Consider the following 22,728-nt stretch of genomic DNA (forward strand, 5'->3'; position numbering starts at 1 on the left):
CAGGGCCCCTGCGGAGCTGGGTGCTGCTCTCGGTACAGACGTACCCCTCCTCCCGCTGTGTCGCCCTCGAGGTCCAGCTGCCCCGCACTCTGGCACGCCCCAACCACACCGTGGTAGGTGGCCCAGCCCTGCCGGGGCTTTGGGGAGAATGGACTGAGCCCACACCCCGCGGGACGCGCTCGGCTCCCCAGTGGGGACTGAAAGGGTGTCGTGTCCGGGCCCCAGGCCAGATGGGGCGGGGGAGGGGCTGGGCTGGACCCCCTTGGCTGAGTGACCCCTGGCCTCCTGGTGGGGGAGGGGAGATGGGCTGGGCCCCCTTGGCTGAGTGGCCCCCTGGTGGGGGGGGCAGAGGGGGAGGGGCTGGGCTGGGCTGGGCCCCCTTGGCTGAGTGACCCCTGCTCCCCCAGGGCTCCCTGTGGTTTCACTGCTTTGAGGCGGTCCTGCGAGGGGAGCTGCACGTCACGTCCTACACGAGTCCCCGGTACCGGGAAGTGCTGAGCCAGACGCACCGTGTGCCCGGTGAGTGCCCGCCCGCGGTGCTGGCATGGCACAGCCCCCAGGCCTGGAGCGGCGGGGGGATTCCAGGATTGGTAACCTGCTGCTGGCCTCTCTCCCAGCCCCCCCATGCCCGCTGGTCCCTCTCCCTGCCCCCATGGCTGTCAGCCCCTCCCCACCATGACTGCCAGGGCCCCTCTCCCTGCCCTTCCCTCTCCGTGGCTGCCACCCCTCCCCCTATCCCCAGAGCTGTCTGTGGCCCCTGCTGACCCCCCGCATTGTCTCTCCTTCCCCCCCCCCCCACCAGACTGTTCCTGGCCTGCAGCGCGGGCTGCCATCCGGCTGTGCCAAGGTAGGAGCTTGTGATGCCTGTGTGACGATGTGACGCAGCAGGGAGGGGGGGAGTGTTGACCTGGGAATGTGCCCTGGGGACGGGAGACCTGAGAGCCTGTCTGCGGGGTCAACCCTGTGCAGCTCGCAGGCATTCTCAAAGGCCGTCAGGAAGCTATCTATGTCCTCCCCCTCCTTCCGCTGGGCCAGGAAGCCCTTATCAAAGCTCCTTGCAGTCTTGGGTCCCCCCTCACTCACCGCAGCCGGGGCCCCACTGCTCCTCAGCCTGGCCAGCTCCAGTTCATGCTGTCTTTGTTTCTCCTTCTCCTGCTGCTCATGTTGACGCTCCCTCTCCTTCTCCTGACGCTCCCTCTCCTTCTCCTGACGCTCCCTCTCCTTCTCCTCCTGCTCATGTTGACGTTGTTTCTCCTCATGTTGACGTTGTTTTTCATGATCCTCCAGCTCCCTCATTTTCCTCTCCCTCTCCCATTCCAGCCGCATCCGCTCCAGGGATGGGGAGCTCCGCTGGGAGGATCCCCTGCTGGCTGCTGGGGTCAGGGGGCCCTCGGTATTTGCTGGGCTTCCCACAACCCCTCCCCCAGGCCTAGGTAGGAAGGGTCTCGGGGTGTCCTGGGCAGCAGTCTGACCCCTCCCAGCCTGGTCAGGCCCCAGGGCCCACGCTGCGTCCGCCGGGCGGCTTCCCTCAGGGACAGGGATCGGGTCATCCAAGCGATCCCTCTCCTCCAGCTGGGCAATCAGCTGTTCCTTGGTGGACCTCCCGACGCGCAGCCCCCTCTGCCTGCACAGCTCCACCAGGTCGCTCTTAAGGCGTTTAGCGTACATCTCCCGGCTGGCCACTCGCAGGCCGGGCAGCTGTCCACGGTTTCCAGGAAAAGCCCCTAGTGTGCCAGTCCTTCTTGAGGTCACCACCTCTTTGCCAGGGTCGAGCTGCAGACTCCTCCGCCCCTGGGACCGCTCGCTGCAATCCCCCGGGGGACCCTGTTACTGCAAAAGTCCTTCTCTCTGGTCACACACTCCCAGGGGTTAACCGCCCCCTGAAACCGTCTCTCTCTGAATCTTCAGCACGCCTGGTCCCCGTCAATCCCCCTTCGTTTTACTGTTCCCCAGTCACTTACTGCAGGAAGCGCCGTTCCCGGGGTGCAGTAGATCCCACCGCTGCCACCAGTTGTTACGGAGTGTGGGGGAGTCCAGGCCCTGCACCCCTCTTCCTGGGATTCACTGAGACTCTCAGCCAGCCAGTAAAACAGAAGGTTTATTGGACAACAGGAACACAGTCCAAAACAGAGCTTGTGGGTACACCCAGGACCCCTCAGTGAAGTCCTTCTGGGGGAGCAGGGAGCTTAGACCCCAGCCCTGGGGTTCCCTGTGTTCCTCCACCCAGCCCCAAACTGAAAACTAAACCCACCGAGCAGGTTCCCTGCTGCAGCCTCCGTCCACATTCCTGGGCAGAGGTGTCACCTCCCCCTCCCCCTCCTGGCTCAGGTGACAGGCTCTCAGGTCTCCCGTCCCCAGGGCACATTCCCAGGTCAACACTCCCCCCTCCCTGCTGTCAGCCCCTCCCCACCATGACTGCCAGGGCCCCTCTCCCTGCCCTTCCCTCTCCGTGGCTGCCGCCCCTCCCCCTATCCCCAGAGCTGTCTGTGGCCCCTGCTGACCCCCCGCATTGTCTCTCCTTCCCCCCCCCCCCCCACCAGACTGTTCCTGGCCTGCAGCGCGGGCTGCCATCCGGCTGTGCCAAGGTAGGAGCTTGTGATGCCTGATTCATGCGGGTGTCACCAACTCCCTAATGGGCCCCCCCTTGCTGAGCATCTGTGGGAGCCAGATCCCCCCCCCACTGCAGCCTGTTCCCCCGTTCCCATGGGGCTGTCTCACATGGCCCCGGCAGCTGGGTCAGTTCCAGCCCCTCCGCCCAGGGGAAGCTGGGCACAGAGAGCTCAGGGGTCACCCACTGAGGCCCTGGCAGGACTGGGGCAGTAAGTAAGGGGGAGGGTCCCTGGGACAGGGGCTCTCTTGGCTGGGGGTCCCTGGGGCAGTGAGTGGTTCCTGAGGTGGGGGTTCTCTGGACTGGGGGTTCCTGGGGCAGTGAGGTGGGCTCTGGGCTGGGGGTCCCTGGGGCAGTGGGGGGATTCTTGGGGCAGTGAGTGGTCCCCAGGGCAGGGCTGTCTGGGCAGGGTGTCTCTGGGGTAAGGGTTTTCTGGGCTGCGGGTCCCTGGGGCAGTGAGGGGGGGTCCCTGGGGTAAGGGTTTTCTGGGCTGCGGGTCCCTGGGGTAAGGGTTTTCTGGGCTGCGGGTCCCTGGGGCAGTGAGGGGGGGTCTCTGGGGTAAGGGTTTTCTGGGCTGTGGGTCCCTGGGGCAGTGAGGGGGGGGTCCCTGGGGCAGGGCTTTCTGGGCTGGGGTCTCACTCACTGTCCCACGGCAGTGCCCAGGCTGCACCTCTCTGTGGGGCCGGAGCACCTGGTGGTGCAGTTGCAGGATGTGCCCGCGGGGCAGAACTTCACCATGTGGTTCTACTGGAACCAGACAAGTGGACTCAAAGGACTCAGGACAGAGGTGAGTGAGGGGCCTGCCCCAGAACCCCTCTTCCCTATCCACTTCGTACCCTGCCCCCTTCTGTCCCCCGTGCCCTTCATCCCCCACCCCGCTCCTCTGGACCTCCATGCCCCCAGTGGCACTCTGGCCTTTATTCCCTGCAGCTCTCCATGGGAGGGCAGTGGGGTTGCGAGCTTAGCTCCAGGGGCTGGGAGCCAGGACTCCTGGGTTCTGTCCCAGCGTTGCCAGCAGCCTGGGGTGAGCCCTTCCCTCAGTTTCCTGCTCTGGGCCACAGGGGCACCTTGTGGCACTGGCAGTTGCATGGCATGGTGGGGAGTGGCGAGTGACCAGTGTCTCCTCTGTTCCTGTCTGCAGAAGGGGCCTCAGAACTACAGCCTGCCCTCTGCCCAGCTGCTGCCCTGCCTCTGCCTGCAGGTAGGGCCTGGGCTGGGAGCTGCTCCCCATGGGCCCTGGCACTTGGCAGGCACTTATGGGGGGAGCAGGGGGCGCTGTCCCCGGGGTGGGGGGCACTGAGAGCCCAGGGGTTCCCCAGGGCGGAGTGGGGGCCCCAGCAGGGGGCGCTGTCCCTGGGGTGGTGGGGGGCACTGAGAGCCCAGGGGTTCCCCAGGGTGGAGTGGGGGCCCCAGCAGGGGGCGCTGTCCCCGGGGTGGTGGGGGGCACTGAGAGCCCAGGGGTTCCCCAGGGCGGAGTGGGGGCCCCAGCAGGGGGCGCTGTCCCCGGGGTGGTAGGGGGCACTGAGAGCCCAGGGGTTCCCCAGGGCGGAGTGGGGGCCCCAGCAGGGGGCGCTGTCCCCGGGGTGGTGGGGGGCACTGAGAGCCCAGGGGTTCCCCAGGGCGGAGTGGGGGCCCCAGCAGGGGGTGCTGTCCCCAGGGTGCGGGGTAGGATCACACTGTTTCTTGCCCAGGTCTGGCCAGATATCCCGGATCCCCCCAGGACCAGCCGCTGCCCCTTCACGCAGGGTAATTGGGCCACAGTCATCTATACCTGTCTTGGGGAGGGGTGTGCTGGGGGGGCTGGGCTCCTGTCTGTGTGCTGGGATGGGAAGTTGTGGGGGTCTGGGTGGGAGAGTTGGCTGTGCGCTGGGTGGGTGTGGGGCAGGAGTTGCGGGGGGGGCTCTGGACAGGGGGTCGTGTCTGTGCTGGGAGTGGGAGTTGGGGGTGTGACGAAGTAGGGAGGATTGACCTGGGGATGTTGCGTGGGAGTTTTGCTGGTACTGTCTGCATTGGTACGAGATGGTGGTGGGATGTCAGGGGGTGACTTCACTGCGGAGAGTTACCTGAGCAGGTAACCTGGAGGGGGATGGGGCCAGGTGACACCTTCTGCCCTGGAAACTGGACAAAGCTGGAGGAGGAGCCGGGGTGTGTGTGTGTGTGGGTGTGGCTGCTGGAGTGGGGTTGGCAGTTTGGAGCTGGCTGGGGAAATGGAGGGAGGCCAGAACCGGGGTCTGGGCTCTCTTCCCCTCCCTCCCCCTGAGACGGACCTGACTTAGGGGTCCTGTTCTCTGCACCTACAAGCTCGGTGTTAGACCATGTTCCTGTTGTCTAATAAACCTTCTGTTTTACTGGCTGGCTGAGAGTCACGGTGAATCGCAGGAAGTCGGGGGGTGGGGGGGACATGCAGGGCCCTCTCTCCCCCAAACTTCATGATGGGGGGGGGGCTCTCGGCAGGGATTGCCTGTGAGCTGGGCTTGATGGGGTGGGGGGAGGGTCTGGGCAGGGGTCATATCTGTGAGCTGGGTGGGTGTTGGGGGGGCTCTGGGCAGGGGTTATATCTGTGAGCTGGGGGGCCTCTGGGTGTTCGGGGTCAGGTAGTGGGAGGGGTAGTGAGCTGTGCCAGGCTGGCTCCTGCAGAGAGCAGGCTGGCACTGCTGGCAGCGAGAGGGAGTGGGGAACCGCAGGCGGGTGGTGGAGGGGTGTGCCCAGGACGGGCTGTGCTGAGCCCTTTGCCCCATGGCTGTTGCAGACCCTATGGCGTGGACCCGGCTGTGGGCACAGGCCCGGCTGAAGCTGCGTCTCACCCCGGGGAGGCTGAGCTGCTCTGTGTCGGTGCCATGCGCTGTACCAGCCGAGCTCGTGCCCTGCTGGAGGCTGAAGAGGGCCGGGCCCTGCCATGAGCTGCCACACCTGCGTCAGGCCCTCACCCTGCCTGTGAGTGGGTCTGCTGGCAGGGATGGGCAAGCAGGTGGGGCGGGCGGAGAAAGGGGCAGTCATTTGGGGGAGGGATGGGGGAAGGGCAGGGTGAGGTGGGGGGATGGGGGTGTGCAGGGGTGGGGGATGGGCATCGGGGGGGGCAGGAGAAGAGACTGGGTGGAGCAGTGTGTGCTCGGGCACTGGGGTTTGCATGTCATAGCCCCTCCCTCCTCCCTGCAGACTCTCCACGAGTTTGGGACGTTGCAGCCTCATCCGAACCTGTGTGTCCAGGTAGGAGACCCTGGACAGGGAGCACCAGCTGGCAGAGCCACCGGGTTGGGGCTCGGCATTTCCGCTCCCTCCGGGCTGGGCCGGGGTCCCCCAGCAGAGCCACAGGGCTGGGGCTCGGCATTTCCGCTCCCTCCGGGTTGGGCTGGGATCCCCCAGTCCCCCAGCAGAGCCACAGGGCCGGGGCTCGGCATTTCTGCTCCCTCAGAGCTGGCCCAGGATGCCCCAGGTGCCCTCGCAGCTGCTTCCCTGTCCCCGGGTTTATGCCTTGGGCTGCAACCGTCTGCCCTGCCTCTGCAGTTCACAACTTTCTCTTGCCTAGACTAGTTGCTGACCCTGTTGTCTCTCCAGGTGTGGAGTGGTGGGCGGGTCCAGCTCATGCAGTGCCTGCAGGAAGGTGAGTGCCACGCTGGGGCATGGACGCCATCTCTGCTAAGGGGGGCTAGCTGGGCTGGGGTTCCCCTGAGCCTGGTGGCCCCCTCAGCCTCTCCTCTGCCCTAGGCGCCATGCAGGGCCAGCCGGCCGACCTCTTGCTGATGGAGACCAGGGACCTGCAGGGGAACATGTTGCTCTGTGCCATGGAGCATGGCACCTGCGTTCCACTGGCCAGCTCCACCTGCATGGTGAGGGGCCCCTTGCCCTATGCAGCTCCATGGAGGGCAGGGCCTGCAGGGACCCCCTCCCCAGGCCCTCCGCACAGGCTGCGGCCCCAGCAGCTCCTGTACCATTCTCATCCTTTGCCTTCTGTGCAGGGAGTTGCGGTGGGGGCCCTGGAGCAGCAGCTGCGACGGGATGTGCAGTCAGGGCAGTGTCTGCAGGTCAGTGCTGTGTGGGAGCAGTATTGTCGCACACGTGGGTGTAATGGGTCCTTGCGCTGCGTCAGTAACAGGCAGCTGTCTCCACAGGTCTGGCATGCTGAGGGCAGCGTGGTGGGCACCGGCTGGGCCTGCTCACTGGAGAAGTGTGAGTATGTTGGGGGTGTGGGGGGACAGGCGGCAGCCTGGCCCCCATTGTGCCAGGGCCTCTCTGCTCTAGAGCTGAACAACGCTTATTGGATCCAGTGCTGGGGCTGGACCCAGTGCTGGGCGAGGGGGATGCTGGCCCCCTAGGGACCGCCCTTCCCTCCTGCCTTGTGAAGGGGGCTCCTAGTGGCCCTGTTGGGAGGGAGGGATAGGGTGCAGCTCCCTGGAAGGGGCAGGGCTTAAAGGAGGTGTGACGGAGTAGGGAGTGGGGCGGATTGACCGGGGAATATTGCAGGGGAGTTTTATGGGACTGTCTGCATTGGGGATGGGATACCAGGGTATGACTTCACTTGAGGGACGATACCTGAGCCTGTAACCTGGGCCAGGTGACACCTTTTGCCCAGGAAACTGGACAAAGGCTGGAGGAGGAGCTGGGGGGAGGCTGGGTGAGACTGCTGGGGAGAGTTTCAGTTTGGAGCTGTCTGGGGAAATGGAGGGAGGCCCAGATGGGGCTCTGGCCTCCCTGCCCCCCAAATGGACCTGACTGAGGGGTCCTGTTCTCTGTACCTACAAGCTCGGTGTTCCTGTTGGCTAATAAACCTTCTGTTCTTCTGGCTGGCTGAAAGTCATGGTGAATCGCAGGAAGTGGGGGGCTGGGCCCTGACTCCCCCACATTCTGTGACAGGAGGGCCTCAGGCAAGGGGTCAGCCTGTGGCCAGGCACTCCCTGGGCCCTGGCGATTCTGGAGAGAGCAGGGAAAGCTGCTAAACTGCCAGTTCAAAGCTGTGTGTGTGTGTGTCCGTCCGTCCGTCCGTCCGTCCGTCCTTCGAGCCTGCCTTGGGATAATTCGCTGCCACCAGGGGCCCCAGCCCCGAACCCTCTTCTCTACTGCTCCCCCCACCCCGTGCCCTGAGCACCACCTGCCCATGTTGTAATCACATAAAACCAAACACTCTCTTGCCCTGCCCCTTCTGAGGCCCCGCCCCCGCTCACTCCACCCCCTCCCTCTGTTGCTTGCTCCCCCCAACCCTCACTCCCTTGCTTATTTTCACCCGGCTGGGGCAGGGGGTTGTGGTGCGGGAGGGGGTGAGGGCTCTGGCTGGGGGAGTGCACTCCAGGGTGGGGTCAGAAATGAGTGGTTTGGGCAGGGGGTTGGGGTGTGGGCTCTCGGCGGCTCTTCCTCGAGGAGTGGTGACGTCCCTCAGCTCCTAGGCAGAAACGCAGCCAGGTGGCTCTGCTTGGTGCATGCTGCCTCTGCCTGCAGGCACTGCCCCCACAGCTCCCATTGGCTGTGGATCCCGGCCAGTGGGAGCTGCGGAGCCGGCACTCAGGGCAGGGGCAGTGCACGGAGCCTCCCTGGCCCTACCTCTGCCTAGGATCTGAGGGATGTGTCACTGGTTCTGGGGAGCCACGTGGAGCCAGGTAGGGAGTCTGCCAGCCCCTCTGACTGGACTTCTAACAGCCCAGTCAGCAGTGCTGACCGGAGTTGCCAGGGTCCCTTTTTGACTGGGCGTTCCTGTTGAAAACCGGAAACCTGGCAACCCTAACCCCTGTGTCCTGGCAGATCTCCGTGCCCACTGGGTGCTGGCTTGGATGGGGGGTCTCCTCAGCACCTTCTGCATCCTGCTCCTGCTCCTGCTCAAGAAGGAAAATCTGAAAGGTCAGAGCTCCCCAACCCACTCCTGGCTGCACTACGGCACTGCCCTCCCCACTCCCTGCACTGTCAAGTCCCCTTCTCCACAGATCCCTAGTGCTGCGTGGGGCACTGGGGCCAGCACTAACTGCAGGGAGAGAGCACCCCCTATTGAGCCCCCCTCTTGAGAGCACAGGCCCCCCCCAGCACCACACTGGGGCCAGCACTGACTACAGGGGGAGAGCGCCCCCCTACTGAGCAACTGCCCCTGCCCCCCCTGCGAGCTAAGATGTACCTTAGACCGAGCTGGGTTTTGCTCCACCCATTTCTTCCCTGCACCCTAGATTCTGTGGGTCTGGTTCTGCTGGGGTGGGTGCGGGAGCAGTGCCTGACCTGCTAATTCACCATGGCTCCCCCTTTTATCTTCCAGGGTGGCTGAAGATGCTGAAGGAGGATTATAGCTCTGGTGGTGAGTGCTTGGGGAGAGGGCGCCCTATGGGGGCATGAGCAGGTCTGAGTGGGGTGCTGAACCTTGGGGCGCCTGGGGCTAGGGCCAAGACAGCAAGGAGGAGCAGGAGCCTTTCCTTTCCTGGGCCATGGGCCCCTGGCACAGCTCTCCAGGGTGGGATGCTGCACCTGGGCACATGTGCCCTCACACCTGGGCTTGGGGTGGGGGCAGGTCTCTATGACCCTGCCAGGCAGAGCCGCCAGAGCCTGAGTGAGCAGAGCACAGGGCCAGGCGTGGGGGTGGCAAGTGGGCTGCACGCAGCCTGTCGAGCCGCCCTGCCTGCTCCCTGGCTCAGCCCAGCCTGGCGCTCAGCGCTAACAGCCCTCTCTGTCTCTGCAGGGGCGCTGCGGGGCCGGCGCGCCCTGATCCTCTACTCACCCGACCACGCCGGCTTCGAGCGGCTGGTGAGCACCCTGGCCTGTGCCCTGACACGGCTGCAGCTGGCGGTGTCAGTGGAACTGTGGAGCCGGGCTGAGCTCTGTGCCATCGGTCCCATGCAGTGGTTCCATGCCCAGCGGCTGCGGGTGCTACAGGAGGGTGGCACGGTGGTCCTGCTGTTCTCCAGGGGCGCCGTGGCCAGGTGCACGGAGTGGCTGCTCTGGAAGCAGGGGGAACGGCTGCCCCGGGACGATCCGTACAGCGCTTTCTCAGCCTCCCTCAACTGCGTCCTCCCCGATTTCCTGGCTGGCAAGGCTGGGGGCCGGTACCTGGTGGCCTGCTTTGAGGATCTCCTCCGGCCGGCCGACATCCCAGAGCTCTTCCGCGCGGTGCCCATCTTCACGCTGCCCTCCCAGCTGCCCACCTTCCTCCTGGCGCTGGCCGGCACTGCTGCCGGCAGGGAGCAGAAGAGGAGCCTGAAGAAGCACTCCCTGTGGATCGGTGACAGCCTGCAGCGCGCCATCCGAGAGTGCCAGCTGCAGAAGCCTGATGGGCACTGCCCAGCACAGGCGTCTGCCCTGCCTGGGAGCGGACAGGTACCGATGGGTGCCAAGAGTGAGGTTGGGGAGCTCCCTCCACCCATGGGCTCCACGTGACTGAGGCTCTGTCCCCTGAGACTCTGGGCACTGTCAGCAGACAGGATACGGGGCTAGATGGACCTTTGGCCTGAGCCAGTCTGGCCCTTCTTATGTTCTCCTGCAGAGCCAGAGTGTATCTGCCACTGTCTCTGCACCACCTGGGCTGGGCCTGGAGGGCAAACCTTCGCTGGCACCTGGCTGGAGCTTGTGCTGGCGGGGCCTGGCCCCTGCCCTGCGGCGGGCTCTGCGGGTCACTGCCCCATGCTCCCAATAAAGGCTGGTTATTTTTCTAACGGGGCCTTGGCTTTTCCTGGGCTCTGGGCTAGAAGCAAGTAGCTGAGGCCTGGCCACAAGTGGGGCGGGGCTATGGTGGGCTGGGGGTGGGGCCTGGCCACGAGTGGGGTGGGGCTACGACAGGGTGGGGCGGGGCTGTGGCAGGCTTGGGGTGGGGCCTGGCCATAAGTGGGGCAGGGCTGTGGCAGGCTGGGGGTGGGGCTGTGGCGGGCCTTGCCACCAGTGGGGTGGGGCTGTGATAGGCTGGGGCAGGGGTAGGGGTGGGGCCTGGCCAGGGCTGGGGCAGGGGTAGGGGTGGGGCCTGGCCACGTGTGGGGTGGGGTGGGGCTGGGGTGGGGCGGGGCTGTGGCACGGTGGGGGTGGGGGCAGGGCTGTGGTGGGCCTGGCCACGAGGGGGGTGGGGCTGTGGCAGGGTGGGATGGGAGGGAGATGGGAAAGGGGCGGGGCCTGGCGGGCCGGAGGAGCCAATGGGCGGCCCGTAGGGGCGGGAGGGAGGAGAACCAGGGTCCTGGCAGTGCCCCGTTAACAGGTGCCTCCCGCGCGGGGCGCGCTGATTGGCTGCGTATCGGTGGGTGACGTTGCTGCGCAGGGCCTGCTGCCGTTGGCGGAGCGCGGCGCAGCGCGTGGGCGCTGCAGGGAGGCGCAGGCTGCAGCATCGGCCGCTCGCGCTGGGCCGGGCAGGTGGGGGCGGGGCGGGATCCGCGTCGGGCTCCCCCCTCCCCCCCCCCCGGTGCCGCGCGGCTGCTCCCCGGGCGGGGCTGTTCTCGCGCGTGCCCCGCCCCGCCGCTGCGGGGCTTTGACCCGCTCCTGAGTGTCCAGCTAGTCCCCCCCCCGGCCCCCCCAGTGCCCCCAGCCCTGCCTCCCTCCGCTCCCCCACTCCTCCCAGCCGCCCCCCCGGCCCAGCCCTGTCCCCCGGCCTCCCCCCCGCCCCACCACTCCTCCCAGCCCCCCCCCAGGTCCCCTCCCCGCCCGCCCCGTGCCCCCGGTCCCCCCTCGCCCCACCACTCCTCCCAGCCCCCCCCGGCCCCCCCCAGTGCTCCCAGCCCTGCCTCCCTCCGCTCCCCCACTCCTCCCAGCCCCCCCAGTGCCCCACCCCGTGCCCCTGGCCCCCCCAGTGCCTCCGGCCCAGCCCCGGCCCCCCCCAGTGCCCTCAGCCCTCTCCTGGTCCTGCCCCAGCCTCTCCCCCTCCGCCCCACCACTCCTCCCAGCCCCCCCAGTGCCCCACCCCGTGCCCCCGGCCCTGCCAGTGCCCCCGGCCCAGCCCCGGCCCCCCCAGTGCCCTCAGCCCTCTCCCGGTCCTGCCCCAGCCTCTCCCTCTCCGCCCCACCACTCCTCCCAGCCCCCCCCAGGTCCCCTCCCCGCCCGCCCCGTTCCCCCGGTCCCCCCTCACCCCACTACTCCTCCCAGCCCCCCCCCCCGGTCCTGCCCCCGTCTGCCCCGGCCCCCCCCAGTGCCCGGGCCTAGCCCCGCTCCGTGGCCCCCCCCAGTGCCCTCAGCCCTCTCCCAGTCCTGCCCCGGCCTCTCCCCCTCCGCCCCACCACTCCTCCCAGCCCCCCCAGTGCCCCACCCCGTGCCCCTGGCCCCCCCAGTGCCTCTGGCCCAGCCCCGGCCCCCCCAGTGCCCTCAGCCCTCCCCTGGTCCTGCCCCGGCCCCCCCAGCCTCTCCCGCTCCGTCCCACCACTCCTCCCAGCCCCCCCCCCAGGTCCCCGCCCCTCTGGTCCAGCCCCCCCCCCCCGGCCCCACCACTCCTCCCAGCTCTCCGGCCCCCCCGCCCCTACAGTGCCCCTGAGTCCAGTCCCGCCTGGCCCCCCTGAGTCCGCCCCCCCCCCCAGGCCCGCCTGGCCCCCCTGCCAGGTGGTCTCCTCCCCCAGCTCCTACGGAGCGGCGCAGTGTGGGAACCGGAATTGGGGGGAGGGCCCGCGACCCCCATTCGGTGCTGGAGCCCCACAGGTGGGTGGGGGGATAAAGCTTCGGGGGCATCGTCTGGGACCTGCCTCGTGCCCCCACGTGACCCCAGCTGGCTGCCCAGGAAGGGCTGTGCCAGGCCCCGCGCCCCCTAGCCGGGCCCGTGTGTCAGGGCTGCTGCTCTCTCCCCAGCCTGCCGCTGCCCTGAGGATGGGGTTGCGTGGGAGAAGGCTCCTGCCCTTGCTGCTGGGGCTGCTGCTGGGCCCTTGGTGCACAGGCTCCTCCCCACCTGAGCCCTGCCGGACCTGCCGGGACCTCGCCAGCAGCTTTCTCAAGGTGCGGGGCTGCGGGGCAGAGGGAGGCGGCTGGGGTCCTGTTTCCCAGGACCAGTCCCTGAGTGCAGCAGGATTGGTGCCCCCCATGGGCACTAGTGCTGGGTTCCCCACACAGCACTGTTTCCCCCCCCCCCCCCCCCCCCAAGGGAGAAGCTGAGCGTGGGGCTGGGGCTATGGGGCATAGCTGGGTTGGGAGGGTGCTAGGGTTGGGCTAGGCTTGTTGCTGGGGTGGGGCTGGGTGCAGGCAATGCTGGGCGCGTGGGTTGGGAGGGGTTTGCTGTGGGACTGGGCCTGGGGCTGTGACCTTCCCTTGCTTCCCCAGGGCCTGGAGCGGACTGAGCGGGAGAATTTCGGGGGAGGGAACACGGCCTGGGAGGAGGAGAAGCTGGCGAAATATGCGCACAGGTGAGCGGGTGGCATGATAGGCAGGGGGAGCGCTGCCCGACTCCTGCCCCAGCTCACTCACAGGGGGGTGTGTGTATGTGTGGACAGGAGCTCAGTGCCGCTCCGCCCTCCAGTCTGGGGCTCCGCCCTGGAGATGAAGATCCCACAGAGAGCAGGCTTCCTGGAGCTCCAGCTGCTATCATGAGCTGGGGGCTGGACCAGTAATTTTAGGGGGAGACACCAGGGGGCTGGTGGTCTGGTGTGGGGGTGCTATGGGCCTGGCGGGCTGGGTCAGGGAGGAGGGAGGCCCTATAGGGCTGGTGGTCAAGGCAAGGGGGGACTATGGGACAAGGGGGAGGTCAGGGGAGACTGTGGGTCGTGGGAGGGAGGAGGGTGTTATGGGGCTGGTGGTCTGAGGGGCACTGTGGGGCTGGTGGTCTGGGCAAAGGGGTGCTAAGGAGCTAGTTTGGTTGGGGGCGCTATGGAGCTGGCAGTTTGGTCAGGGAAGGAGAGGGGCACTGGGTCTGATGGTCCAGGCGGGGGCAGGACTATGAGACCATAGGTTGGGTCGTGGGGCTGGTGGTCTGGGTGGGGGTTGCTATGGGGCCAGTGGGTGCGGTGGAGTCAGTCTCAGTGCTCGGGAATGGCTCTGCATGAAGCCTCAGGGCCAAACTCACCAGGACAAGGAGCCTGCCTGGCTTCGGCACTTCTTGGGTCCGACCTTGGAGCGGTCAGCTTCCTGCTCGCCCCGTTCGCTCCCTGCAGCGAGTCCCCCTGGACAGGACCCCTGGGGAGTCTAATGTACCCCCAAAATGCCCTGCCCCCCACTCTGCAGCCAGCAGTGACTCCTAGCCAGCATGTGACACAGATGGGTTGCTAGATGTCTGGAACCCAGTGTAGAACAGAGCTTGTGAGCACAGAAATCGGGGACCTGCAGCAAAATCCAGCTTGGGGGGGATCCAGGGCCCTGGGCTCTCCCCCTCAGTCCTGAGCCTGCCCACCCAGGAGACTGTCCACCCAGCTTCCACCAGCTCAGCCTCAGACACACCCGTGGCTCCTCTTCCTTCCTGGGCAAACAGGTCACCACCTCTCACTTTGCTCCAGCTTGTCAGACCGTCAGTTGCCAGGTTATGGAGTGTTTTGGCCATTGTCTACATGCAGACAGCTAGAGGCAGCCCCACCTGCCCACTAGGGTCTCAGCAAAAATCACACACCTTTGTCCCACCACCTAGGCATTGAGGTAACACACAGAGAAACTGAGGCACACACAGGATTCATGCAAAACATTAAGAAAAAACCTCCCACTTTGTCACAGAGAAGAGGGCACTATGGGGGCTGCTGGTCTTGATGGGGCCTGGGGGCTGCTGGTCTGTTGTGGGAGCGCTATGGGGTCCGGTGGGCGAGGCGGGGAGGAGGGTCCTGTGGGCTGATGGCCTGGGCTGGGGAGGTGCTATGGACAGTGTCTACAATGCCCTGACCCCGGTTCCTGTGCAGTGAGACGCGCCTGCTGGAGGTGCTGGAGAGCGTGTGTGGAAAATCGGACTTTGCGTGTCACCAGCTGCTGGAGCAGAGTGAAGAGCACGTGGAGAGCTGGTGGTTCCAGGGGTGAGTGACTGGGGCAAGGAGCAGCGGGGTCTGTGCCACACTGGGACTGTGATCTGGGCCTGGCCCAGGCTTCCCTTCTGGGCCAAGTACCTGGGTGACCCCCATCCAGACACGGGCCACCAGCTGCCACCTCCCTGGAGATGGGCTGTGCACTGCCCCATCCTGGGGCGGCAGCCACTGCGTGGAGGTGAGTAGGCAGGGGTGGGGCCCAGGGCAGCAGGGTGCGGGGAGGAGGAGGGGGACTTTGCATCCTGCCCAGATGTCCGTGTCCAGGGCAGTGAAGGTGCCTGGACAATGGGCACAGCCAGCAGTGGTAGCAGCGGGTGCAGAGTTTATGTAGGACCTACCTTAACAGGCTTCCCCTGTGGGGGTAACAGTGTTTCCTGCTGTATCCCTCAGACAGCAGCAGCACCCTGACTTCTTCCAATGGCTCTGCATGGACATGCTGAAGGTCTGCTGCCCACCTGGCACCTATGGCCCTGACTGCCTGCGTGAGTCACCAGCCCTGCTGGCTTCTGGAGCACCTCTCCTCAGGGCCAGGCTGGGGGCCATGGGCAGAGCACCATGGGACGGGATGGAGGAGCAGGCCAGGCATGGGGGCCTGGACAGGTGCCATGGGCAGGAACTGGGGCCTGGGAGGGGCAGCACTGTGGATAGGGGTTGGGATGGGGGACAGATGCCCGGGGGCGGGGGAGGAGGAGTGTGCTGTGGGCAGGAACTGGGGCTTTGAAGGGTGGCACCATGGGTAGGGTTGGGGCAGAGGGACAGGTGCCATGGGCAGGGGGTCGGAGGTGGGTGCGGGCCACTGTGGGACGGGACAAGTTCTGTGCCTGGCACCGGTGATCAGCACAGCGACCCGTCTCCTGGCAGCATGTGCTGGTGGGCACCAGCAGCCGTGCAGCGGGAATGGTAAATGTGACGGCGAGGGGACGCGTGCGGGCACTGGCCTGTGCATGTGCAGCCCAGGCTACGGCGGCTCCTTCTGCTCCGAGTGCGCGGACGGCTACTATGAGGCAGCCAGGAACGAGAGCCACCTGGTATGTGCTGGTATGTAGTGCGGCACGGCACGGGTCGGGCTGGGCTGGGACCGTGGGGGTGTCCTGGCAAGCGGGAGTGCGAACTGCACTGCCCCCTGCTGCTTGGGATGGTGCTGCCCAAGAGTCAACGAGCATGTGGACAAGGGGGAGCCAGTGGACATACTGTACTTAAATTGTCAGAAAGCCTTTGACAAGGTCCCTCACCAAAAGCTTTTATGCAAAGTCAGCTGTCATGGGATAAGAAGGAAGATCCTCTCATGGATTGGTAACTGGGTAAAAGTCAGGAAACAAAGGGTAGGAATAAATGGTCAGTTTTCAGAATGGAGAGAGGTAAATAGTGGTGACCGCCAGGGGTCTGCACTAGGCCCAGTACTGTTCAACATATTCGTAAACGATCTGGAGAAAGGGGTAAACAGTGAGGTGGCAAAATTTGCAGATACAAAACTACTCAAGATAGTTAAGTCCAAAGCAGACTGCAAGGAGCTACAAAAGGATCTCTCACAACTGGGTGTCGGGGAACCAAAATGGCAGATGAAATTCAATGTGGATAAATGTAAAGTAATGCACATTGGAAAACAAAATCCCAACTATACATATAAAATGATGGGGTCTAAATTAGCTGTTACCACTCAAGAGAGAGAGCTTGGAGTCATTGTGGAGAGTTCTCTGAAAACGTCCACTCAAGATGCAGCAGCAGTCAATAAAGGGACGAGAATGTTGGGAATCATTAGGAAAGCGACAGATAATACGACAGAAAATGTCACATTGCCACTGTCTAAACCTTTGGTGCGCCCACATCTTGAACACTGCATGCAGATGTGGTCGCCCCATCTCAGAAAAGATGTATTGGAATTGGAAAAAGGCGACAAAAATGATTAGGGGTATGGAATGGCTGCCATATGAGGAGAGATTTAATAAGATTGGGACTTTTCAGCTTGGAAAAGAGACGATTAAGAGGGGATATGATAGAGGTCTATAAAATCATGACTGGTGTGGAGAAAGTAGATAACAGAAGTGTTATTTACTTCTCATAACACAAGAACTAGGGGTCACCAAATGAAATTAACAGGCGGCAGGTTTAAAACACACAAAAGGAAGTATTTCTTCACACAACGCACACTCAACCTGTGGAACCCTTTGCCAGAGGATGTTGTGAAGGCCAAAACTATAACAGGGTTCAAAAAAGAACTAGATAAGTTCATGGAGGGTAGGTCCATCAGTGGCTATTAGCCAGGATGGGCAGGGATGGTATCCCTAGCCTCTGTTTGCCAGAAGCTGGGAATGGGCGAGGGGATAAATCACTTGATGATTACCTGTTCTGTTCATTCCCTCTGAAGCACCTGGCATTGGCCGCTGTCGGCAGACAGGATACTGGGCTGGATGGACCTTTGGTCTGACCCAGTCTGGCCATTGTGTAAGAGCTGGCTCTGGGCTCCGCTCTGGGGCTGGCTGGGTGGAGCCCCAGGTGACTGGATCTGTCAGCCTGTGGGGCTGGGTTTGCCTGGGCAGATGGCGAGGGGCTGGGCTGGGCTGCATGCTCATGGCCAGTCTCTCTCCTGTCTTGGCAGAGTGCTACCAGGCATGCGGGCGCTGCTCAGGGCCAGAGGATTCCAGCTGTCTGCGCTGCAAGAGGGGCTGGGCGCTGCATGAGCACAGGTGCATTGGTGAGTCCCACTGCCCTCTGAGAACGCTGGACCCTGGCTGGACCCTGCGGGGCTCGTGGGGGCCTGTGGGACGGAACGTGGATGGGGAGGCCAAGGCCCTGCTGCCTAGGAGCCCTTGGGTGCGCCTTAACCCATGCATGGGTGTTGTGCCCCCCAGAGCAGGGCTGAAGTGAAAGGTACATGGCTCCGCACCTGGGTCCCTTGTCATAAGGGATATAAATGGGAGAGGGTCAGAAGGGCTACGGTTCGGGGCTGCTGGAGGCAGAGCTGGGCCATGGTTCACTGGGGAGGGGTGGAATATGGGGTGGGCTGTGAAGTGCAGGGATGAACTGTGGGGCAGAGGGGTGGGCTATGGGGCTGGCCTGTGAGGAGCAGGGCTGAGCCGTTGGGCAGAGGGGAAGGGTGGGGTATGGGGCTGGGTTGTGAGGTGCAGGGCCAGGCCACGGGGCAAAGGGGAGGGGTGGGTATGGAGTGGGCTGTGAGGTGAAGGGCTGGGCTGTGGGGCAGAGGGGTGGGGTATGGGGCTGGGCTGTGGGGCAGGGAGTGGAGGGACAGGGCTGAGCCATGAGGCAGATGGGCGGGTATGGGGTGGGCTGTGAGGCGCAGGGCTGGGCCATGGGGCAGAGGGGTGGGGTTTGGGGCAGGGCTGTGAGGCACAAGGCTGGGCTGTGGGGCATGGGGCAGGGCTGTGAGGTGCAGGGCTGGGCTGTGGGGCAGAGGGGTGGGGTTAGGCGCAGGGCTGGGCCGTGGGGCAGGGGGAAGGGTTGGGGCATAGGGCAGGTCTGTGAGGCGCAGGGCTGGGCAGGGGGAAGGGGTGGGGCATGGGGCAGGGCTGGGCCGGGGGCGAGGGGCAGTGGGCCGCACTCCCAGGGCCTGAGGCCGCTCTCTTTGCAGACATAGATGAGTGTGGCACGGAGATGGCGCACTGCCGGCCCAACCAGTTCTGCGTCAACACCGAGGGCTCCTACGAGTGCCGAGGTCAGAGCTCGTGCCCGGGAGCAGGGCCTGTGCAGCGTGTTGGCGTTTGTGCCCTGGGTGGGGGGCGAGCACTGGGCTACCTGGCCCTGGCCGTGCCCGTGCCCTGGCCTTTGCTGGGGCAGGCCCAGTGCCCGGCAGGGGAGGGGGGTGGGGCGGGCATGTGGGAGGGGTAGGGTGGTCCCAGTGCCTGGCGCAGGAGGGGGTGGGGCGGTCCCAGGGGCTGGCCCGGGTGGGGCGCTACCTGTGGGGCGTGGCTGGGTCAGGATCCATGTGCTGCTGCCCCCCGCAGGGCTCCCCGCTCTCTGCGGAAGGGAATGCGACTCTGTACTGCGCTCGCTCCCCCCCGCCGCCCCCGAGCATTACGCAGGTGCACGGAAGGACCCTTCCGTGGGCCCCAGCCCCCTTCGTCGCCCCGTGCAGATTGAGGCAGCACCCGGCACCCCGTGCATCTCGGCTCTGGTTCCCCTGGCCAGCCCGGCCTGCGCATGCTCTGCTCTGGCCACCACAATCCACGGCCAGGTGGGTCCGTTTGTCCCCGGGGGAAGGACGGGTGGGTGCCTGGCGGTGCCCTCACGCCCGATCTGTCCCCAGACTGCTCCACGGCCTGTGTTGGCTGCATGGGCGCCGGGCCTGCCCGCTGCAAGAGGTGCAACAAAGGCTACCAGCGGGACGGAGCAAAGTGCCTGGGTGAGTGCCGTGCCCCCTGCCCCACCAGCTCTAATCTCCCCCCCCCGCCCCGCCCCACCCCATCAGCTCTAACCTCTTCCCCCTGGCCCCACGGGTTCTAATCTCGTCTCACCCCACCCCACCAGTTCTAATCTTCCCCCACCCCACCCCTTGCCCCACCGATTCTAATCTCACCTCCCCAGCCCCTGCCCCTCCACACTGACTCTAACCTCCCCGCCCCACTGGTTCTAATCTCCCCCATCCCGCCAGACGTGGACGAGTGTGCCAGCGCGCAGGAACCTGTCTGTGCCGGGGCTCACGAGGTCTGTGAGAACACGGATGGCAGCTACCGGTGCGTGTGTGCAGAGGGCCATGTGCGCAGGGATGGCGAGTGCGTGGAGGACAAACCCCCAGGTGAGACTCTGCAGGGACCCCCCTGGCTCCTCCCCCTCTGTGGGCCCTGGGGAGTCACTGCTCTGGGGGGGAGGGGTCTCACATGGGGGTGGCACTGTCTACCTGGTGGGGTTCTGGGGGAGAACATGGTGGGGGGTTCTGGGTTGAGGGCGTTGCTGCTGCCCAGAGGGGTGGGAGTTTCTGGCCCTGGGGGCTGGGCTGGGGTTCCAGCCTGGGGCGCAGTGCTGCTCCCCGGGAGCAGGGGGAGGGGAGTTTGCAGCTGGGGGGTGGGAAGCTGCTCCTGGGGGTGGGGGCGGTTCTCTGGAGATTCTCTGTCCTAGTAAGGAGGAGAGGATGGAAGATGATAATACACAGGTAGGATCTGATGCATAAGGCTGAGAGTTTGTCACGGAGGTCGCAGATTCTGTGACTTGTGCAGCGGCCGGTGCTTCTGGCTCTGGGGCAGCTCAGGCAGTCCCCGCGCTCCCCACCCCACCCCCCAGCAGAGTGTGGGAGGGGGCAGGAGGTTGGGGCATGGGATAGGATGAGGGGGCTCTGGGTGGTGCTTACCTGCGGGGCTCCCCGGAAGCGGTGACATCCCCCTCACTCAGCTGCTAGGCGAGGGCATGGCCAGGCAGCTCTGTGCGCTGCCTCCACCCAGAGTGCCGGCTTCGCAGCTCCCGTTGTCCGGGACCCATAATAGAGGCTCAAATTAAATGTACACCCCAAATTAAAAAACATAGCAGGAGAATCAAAAAGGAGCCACAGTAGCTAAACAACGAAGTAAAAGAAGCAGTGAGAGGCAAAAAGCCATGCTTTAAAAAGTGGAAGTTAAATCCTAGTGAGGAAAATAGAAAGGAGCATAAACTCTGGCAAGTGAAGTGTAAAAATATAATTAGGAAGGCCAAAAAAGAATTTGAAGAACAGCTAGCCAAAGACTCAAAAAGTAATAGGAAATTTTTTTTTTAAGTGCATCAGAAGCAGGAAGCCTGTGAAAGAACCAGTGGGGCCACTGGACGGTCGAGATGCTAAAGGAGCACTCAAGGACGATATGGCCATTGCGGAGAAACTAAATGAATTTTTCGCATCGGTCTTCACAGCTGAGGATGAGAGGGAGATTCCCAAACCTGAGCCATTCTTTTTAGGTGACAAATCTGAGGAACTGTCCCAGATTGAGGTGTCATTAGAGGAGGTTTTGAAACAAATTGATAAACTAAACAGTAATAAGTCACCAGGACCAGATGGTATCACCCAAGAGTTCTGAAGGAACTCAAATGTGAAATTGCAGAGCTACTAACTGTAGTCTGTAACCTACCATTTAAATCCGCTTCTGTCCCAAATGGCTGGAGGAGAGCTAAGTGACGCCAATTTTTAAAAAGGGCTCCGGAGGTGATCCCAGCAATACCCTCTGTTTGCCAGAAGCTGGGAATGGGCGACGGGACGGATCACTTGATGATTCCCTGTTCATTCCCTTTGGGGCGCCTGGCATTGGCCACTGTCCGCAGACAGGACACTGGGCTGGATGGACCTTGGGTCTGACTCAGTCTGGTCGTTCCCAGCCTGGGGCTTTACCCCCTGACTGCCCCCCTTTGCTCCCCACAGACACCCCGGCAAAGGGCTTTTTTGACGAGGTGACGGAGGACGAGGTGGTGGTGTTGCAGCAGATGTTCTTCGGCGTGGTGATCTGCGCACTGGCCACGCTGGCCGCCAAGGGCGACATGGTCTTCACCGCCATCTTCATCGGGGCGGTGGCAGCCATGGCTGGCTACTGGCTCTCGGAGCGCAGTGACCGCGTGCTCGACGGGTTCCTGAAGGGCAGATAGTTCCGGGCGGGGGGCTCCTCTCTGCCCCCCACCACAGGGCCTGGGAGGGCGAGGCCCTTAGCACTGGCTTGGGGACTGTCCCTGTGATGGGGAGCAGGGGGCGCCTGGCTCCAGGGGGCCCCAGGACTGTGGGGGTAGGGTGGGAAGCTGGTGGGGAGTCCTTGGCTCTGAGTGGCCTGAGGGACAGGGGGCCCCAGGATTGAGGGTGGGGTGGGAAGCCGGTGGAGGCTCCTGGCTCTGGGTGGCCCCAGGGGGTGGGGTGATGCAGGGCAGGATCTGGCACCCCCTGGCCAGGCCTGTGCCAGGGTTCTCAGAGAGTCGCTTTCCCGTTGGAGATGTTCTGTCCATGTGTATCCCACTCGCGGTGCAAACGCTTCATGCCGTGTTGCTGGGGCTGTGCCCTGTATGCCCCCCCCTCCAGCGCATGGGGCTGCAGGGCAGGTGGTGGTTCCCGCTGGCGGTGCCCAATCAGCAGGCAGGCCACAGGAGACCAAGTGCAGCAGTCTGAAGATGTCATCTGCCCAGTCAGGGGCCTTGTGTCTGGCACAGCAATGGGCAGTGTGCCAGGGCCCCCCATGCAGAGAACAGCCTGCCGACTGGGGGAACAGGGGCTGCTGTCCGGGTGCACGGGCTGCTGATACCACCTGGTGCCACTCCGGCAGCCTTTGGCAGGGGTTGCCAGGGGCTTTGTCCCATGCACCAGGCAGGGACTCGTCTCACGGGTTTGGTCCCATTGCCTCTCATGCTGTCTGGGGTTGGAGCTTTAGGAAAGACACCAGGGAGGGTGGCTGGCCGATTGACGTGGAGAGTGCCCACATCTCCACCCGTGGTGCAGGGCGGGCCCGTGCCAGCTGAGGGAGATGTGAAGAGAGCACTGCAGCAGGGGCCGGAACGGGGATCCATCAGCCCCAGAGAGCTGCCGTGGGATCCCCACTGTGTGTGTGGGGGTGGCATGTTGAGACAGTCCAAGCTGCCTCGGCCAGAGGCAGTGCAGAGCTCCCCATGCAGGCTCCTGGCAGAGCTCAGCCAGCCCTCGGGTGCAGCCTGGGGCTCTGGGTGCAGAACACGGCTGTGGGCCTTGGGAGAGCGGGAAGAGGACTTGGTGGATGGACAGAGAGTTGCACAGTCAGGCTGTGAGTTATACACATTTTGGGATGTATAAGTAGGGGCATTGCCAGCAGATCGAGGGACGTGATCGTTCCCCTCTATTCGACATTGGTGAGGCCTCGTCTACAGTACTGTGTCCAGTTTTGGGCCCCACACTACAAGAAGAATGTGGAAAAATTGGAGAGAGTCCAGCGAAGGGCAACAAAAATGATTAGGGGTCTGGAACACAACTTATGAGGAGAGGCTGAGGGAACTGGGATTGTTTAGTCTGCGGAAGAGAAGAATGAGGGGGGATTTGATAGCTGCTTTCAACTACCTGAAAGGTGGATCCAAAGAGGATGGCTCTAGACTATTCTCAGTGGTAGAAGATGACAGAACAAGGAGTCACGGTCTCAAGTTGCAGTGGGGGAGATTTAGGTTGGATATTAGGAAAAACTTTTTTCACTAGGAGGGTTGTGAAACACTGGAATGGGTTACCTAGGAAGGTGGTGGAATCTCCTTCCTTAGATATTTTTAAGGTCAGGCTTGACAAAGCCCTGGCTGGGATGATTTAGTTGGGGATTGGTCCTGTTCTGGGCAGGGTGTTGGACTAGATGACCTCCAGAG

At 64.1% G+C, this 22,728-nt stretch overlaps 1 protein-coding gene across 3 annotated transcripts in view; it reads left to right on the plus strand.

Moving 5' to 3' along the window:
* CRELD1 (CRELD disulfide isomerase 1) overlaps positions 1–21,140 on the plus strand; it is a 32,526-nt gene extending 11,386 nt beyond the window's left edge. Inside the window, exons 5-30 of one of the 3 annotated variants that reach the window (XM_074957278.1) lie at positions 4–113; positions 408–519; positions 803–847; positions 2,541–2,585; positions 3,265–3,395; positions 3,750–3,809; positions 4,300–4,354; positions 5,358–5,542; positions 5,765–5,815; positions 6,164–6,209; positions 6,314–6,435; positions 6,565–6,630; positions 6,718–6,775; positions 8,339–8,434; positions 8,838–8,876; positions 9,255–9,889; positions 12,323–12,466; positions 12,788–12,870; positions 14,344–14,454; positions 14,854–14,945; positions 15,325–15,501; positions 17,060–17,155; positions 18,050–18,133; positions 18,725–18,820; positions 19,070–19,213; positions 20,795–21,140. In XM_074957278.1, coding sequence (XP_074813379.1) covers positions 4–113; positions 408–519; positions 803–847; positions 2,541–2,585; positions 3,265–3,395; positions 3,750–3,809; positions 4,300–4,354; positions 5,358–5,542; positions 5,765–5,815; positions 6,164–6,209; positions 6,314–6,435; positions 6,565–6,630; positions 6,718–6,775; positions 8,339–8,434; positions 8,838–8,876; positions 9,255–9,889; positions 12,323–12,466; positions 12,788–12,870; positions 14,344–14,454; positions 14,854–14,945; positions 15,325–15,501; positions 17,060–17,155; positions 18,050–18,133; positions 18,725–18,820; positions 19,070–19,213; positions 20,795–21,015 — 3,104 coding nt within the window. In that variant the 3' untranslated portion in view covers positions 21,016–21,140. Of the gene's footprint in view, positions 1–3; positions 114–407; positions 520–802; positions 848–2,540; positions 2,586–3,264; positions 3,396–3,749; positions 3,810–4,299; positions 4,355–5,357; positions 5,543–5,764; positions 5,816–6,163; positions 6,210–6,313; positions 6,436–6,564; positions 6,631–6,717; positions 6,776–8,338; positions 8,435–8,837; positions 8,877–9,254; positions 9,890–10,785; positions 10,907–12,141; positions 12,176–12,322; positions 12,467–12,787; positions 12,871–14,343; positions 14,455–14,853; positions 14,946–15,324; positions 15,502–17,059; positions 17,156–18,049; positions 18,134–18,724; positions 18,821–19,069; positions 19,214–20,794 lie in introns of those variants that run through there. The other 2 variants (XM_074957279.1, XM_074957281.1) reach the window with 2 other exon arrangements.
* Positions 21,141–22,728: the final 1,588 nt, after the last annotated feature.

Source organism: Natator depressus, chromosome 7, assembly GCF_965152275.1.
Source record: "Natator depressus isolate rNatDep1 chromosome 7, rNatDep2.hap1, whole genome shotgun sequence".
Classification (NCBI taxonomy): Eukaryota; Metazoa; Chordata; order Testudines; family Cheloniidae; genus Natator; species Natator depressus.